This window comes from Eptatretus burgeri, chromosome 5 (assembly GCF_056783735.1).
Source record: "Eptatretus burgeri isolate ZD-2024b chromosome 5, Ebu_testis_v1, whole genome shotgun sequence".
NCBI lineage: Eukaryota > Metazoa > Chordata > Myxini > Myxiniformes > Myxinidae > Eptatretus > Eptatretus burgeri.
In genome coordinates this window covers 35,945,730-35,964,609 of record NC_140965.1, presented here as the reverse complement: position 1 = coordinate 35,964,609, position 18,880 = coordinate 35,945,730, and the positions used below count along the sequence as shown (strand labels likewise).

At 44.4% G+C, this 18,880-nt stretch overlaps 1 protein-coding gene across 6 annotated transcripts in view; it reads right to left on the bottom strand.

Annotated features, from left to right (window-relative positions):
* Positions 1-4,212: 4,212 nt before the first annotated feature.
* Positions 4,213-18,880, bottom strand: part of LOC147026227 (delayed-rectifier potassium channel regulatory subunit KCNS3-like) — a 44,258-nt gene continuing 29,590 nt past the window's right edge. For all 6 annotated transcript variants that reach the window (XM_085881432.1, XM_085881431.1, XM_085881430.1 and 3 more), the window contains one exon: positions 4,213-10,888. In XM_085881432.1, the coding sequence (XP_085737558.1) occupies positions 10,710-10,888 (179 nt within the window). In that variant the 3' untranslated portion in view covers positions 4,213-10,709. The remainder of the gene's footprint in view (positions 10,889-18,880) is intronic.

Below are 18,880 nucleotides of genomic sequence, written 5' to 3'. Positions count from 1 at the left end.
TGCCAAGCTCAGGGATGAGAGAGTAGCTGAGGAGTTTGCGAACTGGCTGAGTGGACACTTGGGGGTCTGGGTGCTTTGGGGGGTCCTGAAGAGTTGTGGAGCGCCTTCAAGACCACCATCCTTGATGTTGCCGGTGGATGTCTTGGAACTCAGCGCAGGGCAAAGAAGAATTTTGTCTCTCAAGGGACACTGGATACCATTGACCAGAGTCGCAGGGCCAGGCTGAATGGCAGAGCTGAGCTGTTCAGAGAGCTGAGGCGTAAAACTGTACGTGCACTGAGGGTGGACAAGGAGGCCAATGTGCGAGGAATCTGTGAGGGGGTAGAGCATCACCTGTGGACAGGTGATTCTCGTCCCGCTTACAGGGGAATTCGCGCATTACGTTCATCCAAGCCCACCCCTCGGAGCACTGCAGTTCGAGCAGAGAGTGGTGGGCTCTTGACAGAGGAGTCTGAAGTGAAGGCCCGCTGGGCCGGTTACTTTGAGCGGTTGTACCAGGCTGATCCCCCAGCTGTCGAGTTGGACGTCAAGGGTGTTACAATCCCTGTTGCTGACCCACGAATCAACTGTGGTCCACCATCGCTTGTGGAAACACGGGCTGCGGTGAACCAGTTGAAACGGGGCAAAGCTCCAGGGATCTGTGGCATCCATGCTGAACTTCTCAAGGCTGGTGGAAATGCTGCACTCGTGTCGTTGCATGCAGTTTTGTGCTCTGCCTGGAACACAGGCATCATCCCAACTGACTGGAAGAGGGGCCTTGTTGTCCCTCTCTGGAAAGGGAAGGGTGATCGCCAAGACTGCAACAACTACCGAGGGGTGACGCTGCTCTCAGTGCTGGGCAAGGTCTTTGCTTGGATAATTCTCGATAGGGTTCACCACCATCTGCTTGAGCACCAGCGTCCAGAGCAGTCAGGCTTTACACCAAAGAGGTCAACGATTGACAGTATCCTTGCCCTTCGTGTCCTCACCGAACGCAGATGAGAGTTTCCGCAGGGGCTGCTTGCAGCCTATGTTGATCTCTGTAAAGCGTTCGATTCAGTGAATCGGGATGTCCTCTGGAGGATTCTTGGTCTTCGTGGGGTGCCACCAAAACTGATCGATCTGATGTCTGAACTCTACTCTGGTTCTGAGAGTGCTGTGAAGTGTGGTGGTATCATCTCTGACTTATTTCCAGTTGTTACTGGAGTTCGTCAGGGATGTGTACTTGCGCCCACACTTTTCAGCACTTGTATGGACTGGATTTTAGGGAGGATGTCGGAGAGATCAAGTTGCGGTGCATCGTTTGGGAATGTCAAGATCTCGGACCTTGATTTTGCAGACGATGCAGTCATCTTTGCGGAGACTTTAGACATCCTTTTGGGGGCCCTCGAAGTGCTGAATGAGGAGTCGGAGCCACTGGGATTACGGGTTTCTTGGGTCAAAACTAAGATCCAGGCTTTCGGTGACATATTGGATGCTGCTGTCCTGTCTGTGTCTGTTTGTGGTGAGGATGTTGAGGTCGTGGATAGATTCACTTACCTTGGCAGTGATATTCATGTCTCTGCTGGCTGTGAGTCAGAGGTCAATAGACGTCTGGGTCGGGCCTGGGGAGTCATGGATTCACTGGATCATGGGGTGTGGCGCTGCCGGTACCTGTGCGGGAGGACGAAAGTCCGAGTCTTCAGGTCCTTGGTACTTCCAGTCTTGCTCTATGGGTGCGAGACTTGGACTCTGACCAAGGATCTGAGACGGAGACTTAATTCCTTTGGTACCAGGTGTCTTCGGAGAATCCTTGGCTATCGCTGGTCGGATTTTGTGTCCAACGAGCGGTTGCTGAGAGAGACTCGGATGAGATTTGTTACCTGCATAGTCCGTGAGCGTCAGTTGCAGCTGTATGGACATGTGGCTCGTTTTCCTGACGCTGATCCTGCTCACCAGATTCTCTCAGCGAGGGAGTCTCATGAGTGGAGGAGGCCAGTGGGCCGACCACGTGCCTCATGGTTGCAGCAGGTTGACCATCATCTCAAGGAGATGGGGATGGGCCTGGCATCTGCCTGGGGGATGGCCAGACGGAGGCCCCTGGAGTACCGGCGGAAAGTGGACGCAGCGACGCGCTGTTCTGGCACATGCTCCCATACCTGACCTGACCTGACCTCAGGTGCAAACTGGAACAGCACTCGGTAGAGCGCAAACCTCTGCCAGGCTGAACAGTACGTTTTGTATCCCACTGATAGATCGGATTAGGATTCGGACCTTAACCAAAATCGAATCGACTTGTTATTGTCACCTAAACAATTCATCCACCTAGTTTTGTCATAACTCGTCTGCAACTTTTTGAGATACCCTGCTGTACATAGTTTTTGGCCCCAACTCTCAAAGGTGAAGAATCACTTGAAAAATTATCATGTCCGAATTTTCACCAAAATCTAATCGATTCGTCTATATCACACACCTACCCTGTCCACCAAGTTTCGTCTGAATCCGTCTGCAACTTTTTGAGATATCTTGCTCACAGACAAACGCACAGAGACAGGAGTGAAAACATAACCTCCGTCTACCTTCGGTGGTGGATGTGAAGACATTCCAGAAGCAGTTGTCTGTGCTACAGGAATGCATTATATGGTAAGACATTTTATTTATATTGCTTGGACGAGATGGCTACACATGGTTGGCTGGCAGAACAGCCTAGGAGTATGCACACTGGCCCTTGAGCTGTCCATTCTGGGTTTGAATCTCGACCAAGCTATAAACGGTCATTCTGGTGTTTCGCATGCAAAGCAACGCATCGATGTGTGCACCATCCATTGAATGAATGTTAAGCCAGAGGACCTGTATGCCAGCAGTGGTCGTTGGTAGATGTTAGAGATTCCATGGTGTCTTTCAAAAGTGAGTGAGTTATTACCAGCACCCGAAACAAATCATAAATTCCTTCCACCTTCGCATCCAAAAACAAACGTCACGCCTGGCAGGCTGGTTCGTGAAAGACCTGGTCCAAAAACATTCCCCAGCTAACCCCACAATAAGGTGGGAATAATAATAATAATAGTGGTAGTAGTCGTCGTAGATGGCTACAAGTTTTATTTTTCAATTGCTGATGACATTTATTTCAAACATCGCTGTGGCGAGACCACTTCTGGAATGACCTCGTTTTTCATTCTTCTGTAACCCATGCTTGATGCCATTTCTGACTTATTTGAGAAATAAGGAACGGTTCAGTGGAAGGTAAATGTCAATGGCTTTGTTTGTGAGCAAAACATATAGAACAGCAGAGGTGCTTTACACATACAGGATGCAAGGATGGATGATTAGATACTTCTCAGGTGTCGTCGTCGGTACAGCGTCGAGGTTTGTGGAGGAGCAACATAGAACGGATCAGGACGCAACATAACAAAACGAACAGCAGAAGGAGGGGGAGAAACATACAACAACAGTGTTGAGGGACAAAATAGAGAGAGACGTCGAAGATGAGGGATGTGAGGAAGAATGAGAAGAACGGCAAACAGGGGTTGAACAAGTTAGAGACACAAACAAACTCTCATGATGGAAAAACTGGGAAGTTGGAAAGAGGTAGGCTTGGGGAGAGTTAATGGGGATAGAAAAAAATATCATGGTTTTAGATGGAGGATGAATTGAGATGATGGTGAACAGTTGGCTTGAAAACCTGGAGGTAAGAGTGTGATTGAAAATATGAATGGAGAGAGAGTTTGGACAGTTGATTCCACAGGCAGGAGAAAAGAGGAACGAATAAGTGGAGGTGAGCACTGATTCTGGAATTTGAAGTTTTACCCTGCAGAAACCTGGGGAGGGGGTGGGACAGAGCCTGGAAACAAGCAGAGGGTGGAAGACCAGAAACATAGAAGAGAGAGACCACCGACCTGTGTATGATGTGAAAGTGATAGGCCTATAGACTCTGCTTCATCATGGGTGATTCCAATAATATTGAAGGCCTTGGTTTTTCCATGGCATCAACCTGAGCAAGGTGTGAGGCAGGAGAGCAAGCTCAAATGGGAGAGTATTACTCTATCAAGCTAAGTGTGAAGTTGCCTTGGATACCATAAGCAGATAATTTGGAGAGTGGGGCAGAGTGTCAGACTGTATCAAATGCTCAATATATATATATATATATATATATATATATATATATATATATATATATATATATATATATATATATATATATATATATATATATATATATATATATATATATATATATATATATATTGAGAGAGACAGCCCAGATCTCATATCTGACATTGAGAGCCTCCATCCATTGTTGGGAGAGAAGAAGCAGCATTTCCAAGGGAGAGTGACCTGGTCTGAATCCGAACTGATGGTCAGAGAACAGGCCATTGGAGATGAGGAAGGATTTGATACTTACTGCGATTATGAAGTCCATGACCTTGCTGATGAATGGAAGTAACCTCATTTGGTGTGTAATTAAGGAGAATGGTTTCTGGACCTTGTTTATGTAATGTGGTGGTGTTGGCTGACTCCAATAAGATGGAAGATGACCTGGGAAAATACTGTGATACAGTGAACGGAGCAGAAAGAGGATGTGCAAAGCAGCAGAGCAACTTTTAGGACACGTGAGCTGATTATGAAGTTGGTCATAACCAATTCCAGAAGGGAGGATTTGCCAAGCGGAGAAATCTGGGTTGGAAAGTTTTTACATATCGAGTCAGTCCCATGGATAGGTCATGTGGAGGTGGGTCGGTTCGTTCAGTTTCGTTGTGCAGATCACCAATCTAAACAAAATTCACCCTGTACATTCATGAGAACACACCATTGAAATTCCTACTTCTTTCCTTATGCACAAGTTGACACACCGACAGTTATTACCATTTGAAATTACCGCCGTGAAGTGGGCGTGGCGTGCTTGTAATTGCAGAGGAAACCACCAGGAAACAACAAATCAAGATGGCGGTACCCATGATGTTTCGAGTGATTTTTGGTCTTTCAACAACCAAATATGCGTTGTTTCACACTTGGGTGGGGAGGAAGATGAGAAAGTGACGCATTTCACGGATAAGAGCTGGCTTAAGGTGTGCGAGTGTGCGAAGGCTTGGTGCGACGCCACAGATAGTGAAACTATCAACAAATGCCGTTTGCTGATCAAATGATGAAACTGCTGCCAATGACTGATTCTCCTACGGATGCAGGCTGTCACTGGTTCTGCTATGCGTCGTTTTGTAACAAGGATCATATAAAACGTACTGAAGCCAGGAAAAGGAAATCAGAAGCCAGCATGACTGCAGTTTCTGCTAGAGCCAGTGAGGTGGTGGGTGGACTAGAAGAGGAGGGGCACTCATACCACAAAATACGTAGAAAATCCCTCAGAACCTCTGTAGAAATGGTGGCTGGCAAATCAGCTGGTGTACTGCCAAGAATTTGTGTGATATGCCAGAAAAAGACAAATTCATCCGTGTCAAAGGAAAATCTCAACGTGATCAGTTGTCCCTGGCAGAAACAGGATGGAGGAAAGCTGAGGGAAACTGCTGAGCAGAGGAGAGATGAACGTGATGTGAGAATAATGACAACTATAAAGGATAAAGACTGTGTGGCGCTGGCAGTTTGTTATCACCATAAATATTATTATGAGTATGTGAATGACACATACCACAGACAGAGTGAAAGTAAACTCCAAACTCAGAAAGTGAACTATGACTCAACATTTGACATTTTCCATGATAAAGTAATCCAGGTAAGACTCATTGATGGAAAGCAATCTATACATATGAAGAAGTTGTGTGAGATGTTCAATGACCTACTCAGAGTTTGCGAAGGTCAGGATAAGGCCAACTACCAGACAACAAGACTGAAGAAAAGACTGCAGGAACGGAACCCAGACATGATTTTCTATCGTCCACCAAAAATGTCTGAGAGCGAAGTGGTGTACATGGACATTGATATTGGTTCCATTGCTCAGGCTGCTGTTGTAGACAGCAGCTCTACAACAGAAACAGAGTCAACTACAGAGGATGAAGCCAGCCAGGGTCCACAGAAGGGTGACTCAGGCCTCAATTTACATGTTCTATACTCGGGAGCACTCATGGTGAGGGATGACCTGAACAAACACCAAAGTGTGGACATTACATGGCCCTACTTGGAAATGGTGGAGCTAGCACTAGAGCTTATACGGGCAACTCGTACTTCGAACTGGCCGAAACACCTTGCGATCGCGAGAGCGTCAATGCCTTGGTACTTTGCGTACGATCACCTAAACTATGCAAGGTACTTACCTGTTTACTGGCTGGAAATGGCCGGGCTAGAGCACTCCCACCCAGACACCTATCAAGCGTTCATGGATGGCAAATGGACTGCCCTACGGCATACTCGTTATGGATTTAGTAGTGTTGCATGTGATCAGATCATAGAGCAGACTTTAAATAGGGACAGCAAGACCAGTGGAGGCATCATTGGTTACACTCAGAAAAGCACAGCTGTGAAGAAGTGGATCCTGTCCCAACCAGCACGTGCGGAAATCGCAAGGAAATGTGAGTCCATGGCGGGTATCCATGACGAGCCCCGAACGAGAAAGGATTTGGATGTGTCGAGCTCGAAGAAGAACGAAGCAGTGGTGATCCAAGTGATGGACACAGTACTTCAAATGATTAACCCTTTCTCCCGCGCTCACCTTGAACTCGTCAACATTAGTTCAGGTGTCATCGCACCGCCAGCCACTTCCGCGGACTTGATGGACGCGTATGTCAAGGGAGAGAATGCTGTCATGCAATTCATGCGTGATCGGCTTCTCTCGGGTGAGGTCCCATTCTTCAGTCCGATTTCGAAGGCCAAATTGGCAACTTTCTCGAAGGCGCGAGGCAAGTCGGCGACTCCCCACCAGCAGACGCCGAAGGTTGAAATTGCGAATGAACGTCATCTTTTCACACGACTGCTGTTGATTGGCGAGTAAAGCAATGTAACACTCCACGATCTGCTCGCATACCCACTGGCAAACATATCTTTCCCACTGGCATCTGGTGATGGTTCGATTGCTAAGACGGACAAAGCCAAACTCTGCAACCATATACTGTAACTGTGGCCCGATTGCCGTGTGGACACTTGGCCTATCCAAGGTGCAACGATTGTGGATGGAATGGCCGTTATTCAGGCGATAAAGGCTGGTTCACTGCATTACACTTTAGGCAAAATGGAAGAGATGGAGCTGAACATCGTAGTGGCCAAAGCACGACATAACCAATATTCGAGACTGGACGTGGTGTTTGATACTTACCCAAGTATCAGCATCAAGTGCCTGGAGCACGCCAGACGAGTGGGCAGGGCGGGCGATCTTCAGGTACGAACCATCTACGGATGTGATCAAGCCCTTCCAAAACAGTGGGCCAATTATCTCCTGAGCGGAGCCAACAAGGAGGCGTTGATAGAGTTCATCGTCGAATCGTGGACGAGGAACATCTCTCCATGAAAACTGGGTGACATGCTGTTGTACGTCAGTCATGCCGGCAAATGTGAGAAAATCAAGGCGTCGAATGGTGTCATGACTGTCGTCAGTACCTGAACTTGAATGTGACCATGAGGAAGCTGACATGAAGCTCCTGCTACATGCAACTCACGCGGGACAGAATGAAGAGTCGGTGTGCATAGAGAGTTTCGACACCGATGTGTTTGTGTTGGCGTTGGCTCACTCGAAGTCGATTTGGGCACGAAATTTCCATCTGGTCACAGGAAGTCCGAAGGACATTATCGTCGTTGACATTAGGAAGCTGTGTAATGCCCTGGAAAGTTCTGTCTGCGATGCGTTGATAGGTTTGCACAATTTCATGGGAAGTGATACCACCAGTGCATTCCACGGTAAGGGCAAAACAAGGCCATTTGACTTGATGATGAAGGGTCCCCATCTCATCACCTGTTTCGGGAGCATTAGTCGAGAATTCGCACTAGATCAGAATATCATTCACGACCTGGAACAATTCGTCTGCGCCATGTACAATCAGCCGACCATGAAGAGTGTGAATGAGGCTCGCTACAAGCTATTCTGCAGCCAGTAGCTGGGAGAACAGAAGTTGCCGCCTACAAGCGACGCTCTGATGCTGCATTGCAAAAGAGTGAGCTATCAGTCTGCGATCCACCACCGCACGACTGAGAGGTTTATAGAAGCCCCTTCTCCTACATTTCACGGATGGATGTAACGCAACGGAGCACTGACTGTTCACTGGCTGAGCAAACCACCAGCGCTGAAGGAACTGTTAGAGGCGACGAAATGTAATTGCAAGAAGATGAAATGCGAGACCAACCAGTGTTCTTGCCGGTCAAAAGGACTGTCCTGCACAGAGTGCCGTGGGTGTCAAAACTGCGCCAACGATGAACAGACCCGTGCAGAAATGGAACTTATGGATGATGAAAGCGGAACTGACGATGATTCCGACGACAAACTGTGAATACGGGTGTCCCACTGCTTTTGCTGTGGTGATCTACTACACAGTAGTATTCAGGTTGGTTAGCATGTAATAGTGGACTTGAGTTTTGTAATAGCAGCAGTCAAGAGCCTAGTTCAGTTACCGCTTCAGAGCAAGAAATACTGGAGTTCTAATACAGTAATCCTCTTGTGGTGGTTCTACTTTTCATCAGGCTGAGTCACGCAGTCTCTTTGTCTTTGATTTAATCCGTAATAGTCACTGTAACTGTCTTTAATAGTCAATGTCACTACCTTTAATAGCCAGTGTGGCTGCCGTTTAAGCAAAAAGTTGCCTTGGTCAACTCGAAGGCCTGTCTGGTCGGTCCAGACGTTTTCTGCCGATAAAAATATGTAACTGCTTCGGTTTACGACCTTTAATTATAAACATCTTTAATAACAGTGAATAGGGCTCTGTATAAACATATTGTGACATTTTAAGACCTCACAAGAGTTTTCTTTGACGTACATATCAGTCTAACCTTGATTCTTCATTTCTGTGTCAAAATCGTGCTTTAATGTTCGGTTCATCTTTAATTGCCAAAAATGACCAATTGTGTCACATCCTCGACGTGGAAACAAGTGGATTTGGACTCGGCGTCTAAAATTATTTAAGTATGCCAAATTTCATTCAGATTGGTGATCTGCACAACAAAAATCCTTTTCTGAAGTTAATCGCGAGTCCCTCCACATGGTCTCGGAGTCGCAGAAGTCATTTGCTGAAGTTCCTTGGCTCGTGAGAGAGGTTGAAGAATCACAGTCGAGGGATGTCAAAATTTTTTCCACCATCTCAAGTGCAAAGGACACAGACTCCAGGAGCAGTTGGGTGTGACAGGGTCGAGTGAGCACAGAGAGTGAGGGGGGTTAGGGACACAAGATTTGGAAGTAAACACAAAATTTAGGGGTTCGGCCTTCTCACGAGCAGAGTCTGCTGTGATGCCATTTGAAGCAAGAGAAGGGATGGAGGGGGAACAGACAGCAGAGACAGACTTGACAAGCACCACTAGGTTTTAAACGAGGAATACAAGTTTGAACTTTTGAACTTGAAGTTGGCCAGATTTTTTTTCTGGCACTCCTGAGAGTAAATACACCTTTATTGCAGGCTTTATGGGATCATTTGAGGTTGCCTTCGGTCGGATTTGCCTTCCAGGAAGAGAAGGAAAGTTATTTCAAGCCTCCTGCCGACCACAGAATTCAGTGTACCATGGGTATGATACCAAAACATGAAATGGGATAAATCTGTGCATAATGGAGAGCAGGTTTCTGTGGAAGAATTCCCACGCTGAGTTAATATCAGGGGTGGTAGATATAGGAGATCAGTCATGAAGTATAATGGCTGCTTGCAGTCCCTGCCAGTTTGCCTGGGTGAACTGCCAGACTCGCTGGCACTGAGGCTGTTCTCTGATGGGGAAGTTGGTCATAACCAATTCCAGAAGGGAGGATTTTCCAATGGGAGAAATCTGGGTTGGAAAGTTTACAGATCGAGTCAGTCCCATGGAGTCGCTGAAGTTCCATGGCTCGTGAGAGAGGTAGCAACACCCAGCCAATCTGAATGGTGACAATTGAAATCACCACATATGAGGAAGAGAGTCGTGATGAGTGGTTAAAAGTTTATCCATGGAGAGAGACAGAGACAGAGACAGAGACAGAGACGTCACTGTTTGGAGGATGGTACAACACACAGACAAACAACAGGTGGGAGAGGAAACTGCAGCCAGATATACTCCTGGGGGTTGCGAAGTATAAGAGCAGTACATGGACAGCTATCATGCTATCAGTTATTGTTTGCACATTTACACTGGAATATCAAACATTCTTTTTCATTAACTTCAAAATATGTGATCAATTATCTTGATGAATGGAAGTTCAGAAAAAATGAATCCACATTTCCGTTGTAGTTTATAAAAGCAAGTTTCTTTGCTGAAGTCCCATGGTCTCATAAGGTGTCAATTCATTCTGGAGGCCACAGCTTTCCAGTGGTCCTAATGGCTGCATACCACAGCTTTGACATTGTATTAAATCAGAAGAATGTGCTTTTGGCTTGCTTTTCGACACCACTTTTTCTCATTTATAACAATATTGTCACTTTCCTAATTAAGTGATTTGATTGGCATATCACTTCATTGATACCTTTGGAATTAATATGCAATCGAATTTTAATGATACAATCATAATTTGCATTACTATGATACATAAGGCTACATGGCCCATCAAGCCTGTGTTGCATTATATACATCCAAACTAGAGTTATTACTAGGATTCAATTGATGTGAGTGAAAAGTGTGTCTGGAAAGTGCACATGGGGAGTTCAGGCTTATAACAATGGTGAGCCTGGCAAAGGACAATCAGAAAAACTGTCTTCAGCTTGGAATATTTCGGAATCTTCCTCGTCGGAGCAGGAGTATGGGCCTTCAGCTCGGCCCAGGTTGGCCAGATGCAGGGGCAGTAGCTTTTCAAAGGGGCAGTGTGAGAAGCGTGGTGATGGAGGAACAGCTGTGGAAAAAGAGATAACGAGAGAGGGAGAGAGAGGCAGAGAGAGATTTGTGAGTTGAGAAATGTGCTCAAAGAGAATAGATTAATTTTTTGTGAGTACAGATTTATATCTCTTCCTGATGCACAGTATGCTGTTTGAGGATTTTGATTAAAGTACTGTGTTGATTAAAGTACTGTCATTTATGGCAACCTCCCAACAGGAAACCAACATATTGATGCTGGAGCTGCCAAACTAGCAAGGATAACCGAACAATAAGGGTTTCTCGCAAGCCAGTACTGAGCAGTTCCCTCTGGCCCGTGGTCTTCCAGGGATATTTCTGCGCCGCCTATAAAAGACAATTACAATTTTTTTTTAACCCTCCAGGGATCCCATATTAACTCCATTATTTGCAAGGTTAAAACCCGAGGCAAGCTGTTCTTTAAAAGATAAATAATTTATTGCGCAATACAGGATAACACAAATCCTGAAAGACAAACACACAGCACAAAAATTCTTTCTTCCCCTGAGGTTCCACATACACTAAAACTGGGCAGTGTTGAGGGAAAGGCACATCATAAAGAGCATGTGGCTCGTGCAAAACAGCTGGAGAAGAACATGCATGGTGCTGCTTCATCTCTCCCAGGGCAAGAGCAGGAGCCAGGCAGCAAGCCAGAATATCACGGTGAGCCAGTGGCGAGATGCAGAGTCTAGACTAGAGCATCAGTGGTTACATTCCAGAGAAAACAAGCTGTTCCAAGAGACAGTGTCAAACAGCACACTTGCTGTTGGGGCCTGGGTTTTATACCCACCCCCCACCCTTCCACAAGTCTCCATCGACTAAGACTAAGCAATCATAGGCCACAAAGGTCTCCATCCACATGGGCTCCACCAACCAATTACGGCCCCATGGAGACCAAGCAATTATGGCACTGAGGAGCTTATTATTCCACGCCCAAAGGCTCCTACAAATCTCTGCACTGCTATGACCACCAATCGCAGTTAAGACAGGGCCGAGCCGTCAGGAATCCCATCCCTGAAGCCTCTACAACTCTCGCCTCCACCCCCACAACTGAGGACTTCCACGACCAAAAGTGGAATCCACCCCCTCTCCCTCCTCCCTGCTATGTGCTGATGGACAGCTATGGAGGACGGGTTATCTCCTTATGTCGATGATGAGAATGTGCTGTGTTACTGACGTCCTACCTGGCCACACCGGGTTCTGCAGAGGAGAACAAATAGATGGGATGCTTTAACCGAGCTATATCTAAATCTGACAATGCCTGTCCCATCATTGGTAACATTAAAAGAATCCCTTCCCTAACTTAATCCATAAGACAGCGAAGAAGTTCTGAAACTACACGAATATCCACAATGTTCGCAACATGCATCTCACTATTGCCCCTTTTCCCATAAACATAAGTATTATAATCTACAATGGTCTTCCTCTCAAACAATAATATTTGAAAATCTTCAAGCAGTGCATTCCTCACAAGAAAAAGAGCAATCAGAGATTTCATACCCTCACCAGCACTTGTTTTGTGTCGTTTTTGTGTGGTGTATTTCGTGTGGCGTTTGTGTTCTGGTGAGTTATGTAATTAATAAGAGACATAACTAGAACTGCCACTTTATAACTGCTGGCAGTGATGACCAGGTACCAAGACGTCCCGCTTTGATGCAACTCCGCTTTGATCGGACACCTGACCCTGACCAATGATGTCTTTAAAATTATTATTCAATTGAATTTAGAATGGGATTAAAATAAATTCAATTCAAATCAAATGGAAGTCCAAATGGGTACAGTTCTGCATTGGAGGAATCAGAAGGAACCCGAAAAAGAAAAAAACAAAGATGAAGTCATCAGGAAGAACCTGGATAAGATTTGCATTTCAGGTGCTACTCCTCGACCCTCAACCCCATCCAGGCACAGCCAAGTGAGACCTTATTCAAAAAATAAACAAGCAGTCATAGACTGGTACTTACGAAATCGTCAACTTGACCTCTGACCTTGTCTAATAAAAGCTGTCTCTCGAGAAGGTAGCGACGCAAACTAGAAGTTTCTACGATGATTCTGTATAAAACCATCAAAAATCGTAACGTCGACCGAAGCAAAAATCTCCATTTCTCCAAGCAATTCTACCTTAACGTAACTCAACGACGCGTCTGCTCGAGCGCACTGCATCATGGGACGACCCGTGACGCGTCGAGTGAAATATTTTTTATACAATCTTAAAACGTCTCCAAAACATCCGATTTTTACCAGAATTTCTACAACCGAGTTTTAAGCGTCTTAAGCGATCGCAAAAACCGAAGACAAAATTAAAATCAAAGTTAAAATGGAGTCGTAACGTCGAGCGAAGCAAAAATACTCCATTTCTCCACGTGAATTTACGGAATTATGTTTGACCTCACTGTGACCTTGACCTTTGACCGATTTTGACCAAAATCTAAGCAGCACTAGCCATCACCCTCCTGAATCACGTGGTGTAATTTGACATTGTTAGCTTCTTCCCTTCTCGAGTTATCGTGCCTACAAACAAACAAACAAACAGAAAGGAAGGCATCAATATACTTACGAAATCTTTAGATTTCGTAAGTAACAAACATACAAACAAACAAACAAACAAATAAACCAATGTCACCCGCAGGTTGACCCGTATCTTGCCAAAAGGTGACCACGTGTGACTTCTTGAAGGTCACACTGAGGTGAACAGAGCTGCTATCCACCAGGAGCGACTCCTTGAGGAATATCTGCCTACGAGAGATTCCGATGAGAATCGTTCTGCAGAGTAACCATGAAAAATATGCTTTTGCCTCATAACGACACCAAATGACATCATAATGTCTCAAGCTTGACATATCCAGAAAGCACTCATCGAGGTGTTCAATTTGAGGTTCTACACGATATGGTTCCAAAAACTTGAAAATTTGACCTTGGGGTCAAATTTGTTTGACCTGAGGTGCTAACCATGAACGTCAAGGCCAATCGCTACCAAAAATTAATCAGCTGAGCGCCAGACCATGAACTATATTCCCATGAAGTTTGAAGATGATCCGATCAAAATTACTCAAAAAAAATATGGGTTTCGGCGACTCCCCTGATTTGCGACAAAGTGACCTTGACCTTTGACCTTGACCTTCAAAATTTTGTGCACTGAAAGGGACCTCTATAGGCCTCTGATATGCGAAGTTACAAAAATTTCCAATGATAACTGTGCTCTGCAGAATTTTTTTATACGTGATTACAGACAAACAAAAAAACAAACAAAAAATAAATAAATAAATAAAAACATACAAGCTGACTAACATATCTTGCAAAAACTTCGTTTTGGCAAGATAACAAGCACTCATAGACTGGTACTTACGAAATCGTCAACTTGACCTCTGACCTTGTCTAATAAAAGCTGTCTCGAGAAGGTAACGACGCAAACCAGAAGTTTCTACGATGATTCTGTACCAAACCATCAAAAATCGAATGTTTTGGATGTTTGACCTCACTGTGACCTCGACCTTTGACCGATTTCGACCAAAATCTATTCAGCACTTGCCATCACCCTCCTTAATCACGTGGTGTAATTTGACATTGGTAGCTTCTTCCGTTCTCGAGTTATCGTGCCTACAAACAAACAAACAAGCGGTCATAGACTGGTACTTACGAATTTGTCAACTTGACGTCTGACCTTGTCCAATAAAAGCTGTCTCTTGAGAAGGTAGCGACGCAAACCAGAAGTTTCTACGATGATTCTGTACCAAATCATCAAAAATCGAATGTTTTGGATGTTTGACCTCACCGTGACCTTGACCTTTGACCGATTTTGACCAAAATCTAATCAGTGCTAGCCACCACCCTCCTGAATCACGAGGTGTAATTTGACATTGGAAGCTGCTTCCGTTCTCGAGTTATTTTTTGGATGTTTGACCACACTGTGACCTTGACCTTTGACTGATTTTGACCAAAATCTAATCTGAACTAGCCATCACCCTCCTGAACCACCTGGTGTAATTTGACATTGGAAGCTTCTTCCGTTCTCGAGTTATCATTTTTTGGATGTTTGACCTCACTGTGACCTTGACCTTTGACTGATTTTGACCAAAATCTAATCAGCGCTAGCCATCACCCTCCTGAATCACTTGGTGTAATTTGACATTGGTACCTTCTTCCATTCTCGAGTTATCATTTTTTGGATGTTTGACCTCACTGTGACCTTGACCTTTAACCGATTTTGGCCAAAATCTAATCAGCGCTAGCCAGCACACTCCTGAATCATGGGGTGTAATTTGACATTGGAAGCTTCTTCCGTTCTCGAGTTATCATTTTTTGGATGTTTGACCTCACTGTGACCTTGACCTTTAACCGATTTTGACCAAAATCTAATCAGCGCTAGCCAGCACACTCCTGAATCACGTGGTGTAATTTGACATTGGTACCTTCTTCCATTCTCGAGTTATCATTTTTTTGGATGTTTGACCTCACTGTGACCTTGACCTTTGACTGATTTTGACCAAAATCTAATCAGCGCTAGCCATCACCCTCCTGAATCACTTGGTGTAATTTGACATTGGTACCTTCTTCCATTCTCGAGTTATCATTTTTTGGATGTTTGACCTCACTGTGACCTTGACCTTTAACCGATTTTGGCCAAAATCTAATCAGCGCTAGCCAGCACACTCCTGAATCACGTGGTGTAATTTGACATTGGTACCTTCTTCCATTCTCGAGTTATCATTTTTTGGATGTTTGACCTCACTGTGACCTTGACCTTTGACTGATTTTGACCAAAATCTAATCAGCGCTAGCCATCACCCTCCTGAATCACTTGGTGTAATTTGACATTGGTACCTTCTTCCATTCTCGAGTTATCATTTTTTGGATGTTTGACCTCACTGTGACCTTGACCTTTAACCGATTTTGGCCAAAATCTAATCAGCGCTAGCCATCACCCTCCTGAATCACGTGGTGTAATTTGACATTGGTACCTTCTTCCATTCTCGAGTTATCATTTTTTGGATGTTTGACCTCACTGTGACCTTGACCTTTGACTGATTTTGACCAAAATCTAATCAGCGCTAGCCATCACCCTCCTGAATCACTTGGTGTAATTTGACATTGGTACCTTCTTCCATTCTCGAGTTATCATTTTTTGGATGTTTGACCTCACTGTGACCTTGACCTTTAACCGATTTTGGCCAAAATCTAATCAGCGCTAGCCAGCACACTCCTGAATCACGTGGTGTAATTTGACATTGGTACCTTCTTCCATTCTCGAGTTATCATTTTTTTGGATGTTTGACCTCACTGTGACCTTGACCTTTAACCGATTTTGGCCAAAATCTAATCAGCGCTAGCCAGCACACTCCTGAATCATGTGGTGTAATTTGACATTGGAAGCTTCTTCCGTTCTCGAGTTATCATTTTTTGGATGTTTGACCTCACTGTGACCTTGACCTTTAACCGATTTTGACCAAAATCTAATCAGCGCGAGCCAGCACACTCCTGAATCACGTGGTGTAATTTGACATTGGTACCTTCTTCCATTCTCGAGTTATCATTTTTTGGATGTTTGACCTCACTGTGACCTTGACCTTTAACCGATTTTGACCAAAATCTAATCATTGCTAGCCATCACACTCCTGAATCATGTGGTGTAATTTGACATTGGTAGCTTCTTCCATTCTCGTGTTATCATTTTTTGGATGTTTGACCTCACTGTGACCTTGACCTTTGACCGATTTTGACCAAAATCTAATCAGCGCGAGCCATCACCCTGCTGAATCACATGGTGTAATTTGACATTGGTAGCTTCTTCCGTTCTCGAGTTATCGTGCCTACAAACAAACACACACACACACACACACACACACACACACACACACACAAACAAACAGAGGACGGAAATCATCAATATACTTACGAAATCTTTAGATTTCGTAAGTAACAAGCGGACCCAAATGCAATACCATCTCCTTCGGTGAGGGTAATGACAATGACACTGACTCTAATCGCTGTCAACCCCCTCGAGTTGTTAATATTTAAAACTAATCTTAACCTATAAAGTGATTCTAAACTATATCTTTACTTGGAATAATCTGGGGGAAAAGGAATCATCTGAGCATGGCAGGTTTGCTCAGAGCAGGTAGTGCAGTCTGTGTTCGATTCCTGGAACAACTCCAAACTGTCCTCATGGTACGTCACCGGCTGGGTGATGTACCAGTGAGACACTGGAATGCTCATGGAGGCATTAATTTGACTGCCCACCTGATGGTGTTCACGTGTATGTGTTAAAGATCCTACGTTAGCTTTCCAAAATATAAGCCGATTATGTGCCAGTACCCTAACCAAATTATATAGTCGTTGCCACACCGTATTAATGATGCAACCAGCAGTATTAATTCGGATATAAATCCCAGTCAAATACAATATTCACTAGACAAGAGGATAGATTTGGGATAATGAAAAACATTCTCATCTGGAAACAACATGCCCCACTCTTCATTATATTGGCCAAAGCAACAAAAAGTGCTTGTTTGCATGGAAATGAATGATATTCTGAAAACATTGAAGCTGCATGTTTTGAATCTTCTTGGTGGGCCACTGCTCCCCCCCCCCTCTCCCTCGTCCGCCAGCAAAAAGTGCTTCTGATGTAACAAAAGTTGGCAGCTGATTTGATATATATTGAGAAAAAGTCGTGATTTTCCTTTGGCACTGAAATCACAAGAAGTTAGGAGGTTATCATTGATGGGGGCATCGTGACCTATACATCTATTTTCCCATCACTTTCGTCCTGTGCCCACATTGTCAGAAGACATCTATCGAGGTCAGGACAAGCGCAGCATATTAGTTTCAATCTGCCACTGGTGCATGGCATGCTTCGGCGAAAATATGTACCGTATAAATGATTATGACGTATTGCAGAGATATTCCGTTAATTGGAACTCTACCAGCTTTGACAGCTTCAGTCGTGGCAATACAAAACAATTGCTTCTCATAGCTTTTCTGTTCACCTTCTCCAACCCAGGCAAAAATAGCATTCCTAAATAAAAAGGCCTGAATAAAATTAGTTTTTTTATAAATAAAAAAGGTAAAAAACATAAATGGGGCACACAACGTAACGTCCGTCGGAGGGATTGATCAATTTGTGATGCGACCCCTTGCTAGAAAAACACTAATCCAACAGTTTATATTCAGGTCGCGAATGAAAATCAGATGAGACGGCTTAAAGGTGAGTGCGTGACCTCTGCAGCATCCTGTTGGACTGATGTGGATGCTGTGAGGATAATATTTCAACCGGCTATAACATAATCCAATTTATAAAGTTTAATTTACGAAACAATGAACCATAATCAAGCTGAATGGATATTGAGTGAATGATCCTTGAATCAATGTGGGTGTAGTAAGCAAATAATACACAACTCTGTGTGCCAAACCTGTCACTTCACTGACGGATTTAATCAGACAGCATGTTGTACTTCACTAACACATTGCATGTCCTTCCCTGAGTCTCAATGAGGATGTAAAATGAAGTGAACCGTCCAATAAAAAGGAACTTCTTTAATTCTTTGTTGGTGTTGCTGGTCATTGTGGTGGCTGTTGCTTGTGTGCTCCTTCAGTGCACTCGATATGTTCCTATTGTTTCAAGAAATGTGTATATATATATATATATATATATATATATATATATATATATATATATATATATATATATATATATATATATATATATATATATATATATATATATATATATATATCCATCCATCCATCCATCCATCAGGACCATACTCTGTACAGAGCATTGCTGCTGCCGAAGCAGTCTCTTTGGCTATTGGGTACAATCCTGGATGGGTCACCACTTCAACAGGGGAGACCCGCAATCTGGCACTCATTTCACCAACCTCAGGATGACATGCAGAGTCAACCCCACCTGGTATTAATTCAACATCCGAGGGGGATTTGAACTCAGGATCCTCAGATCCCAAGCCCACTACCCCAACCATGATGCCAACACCAGGCACAC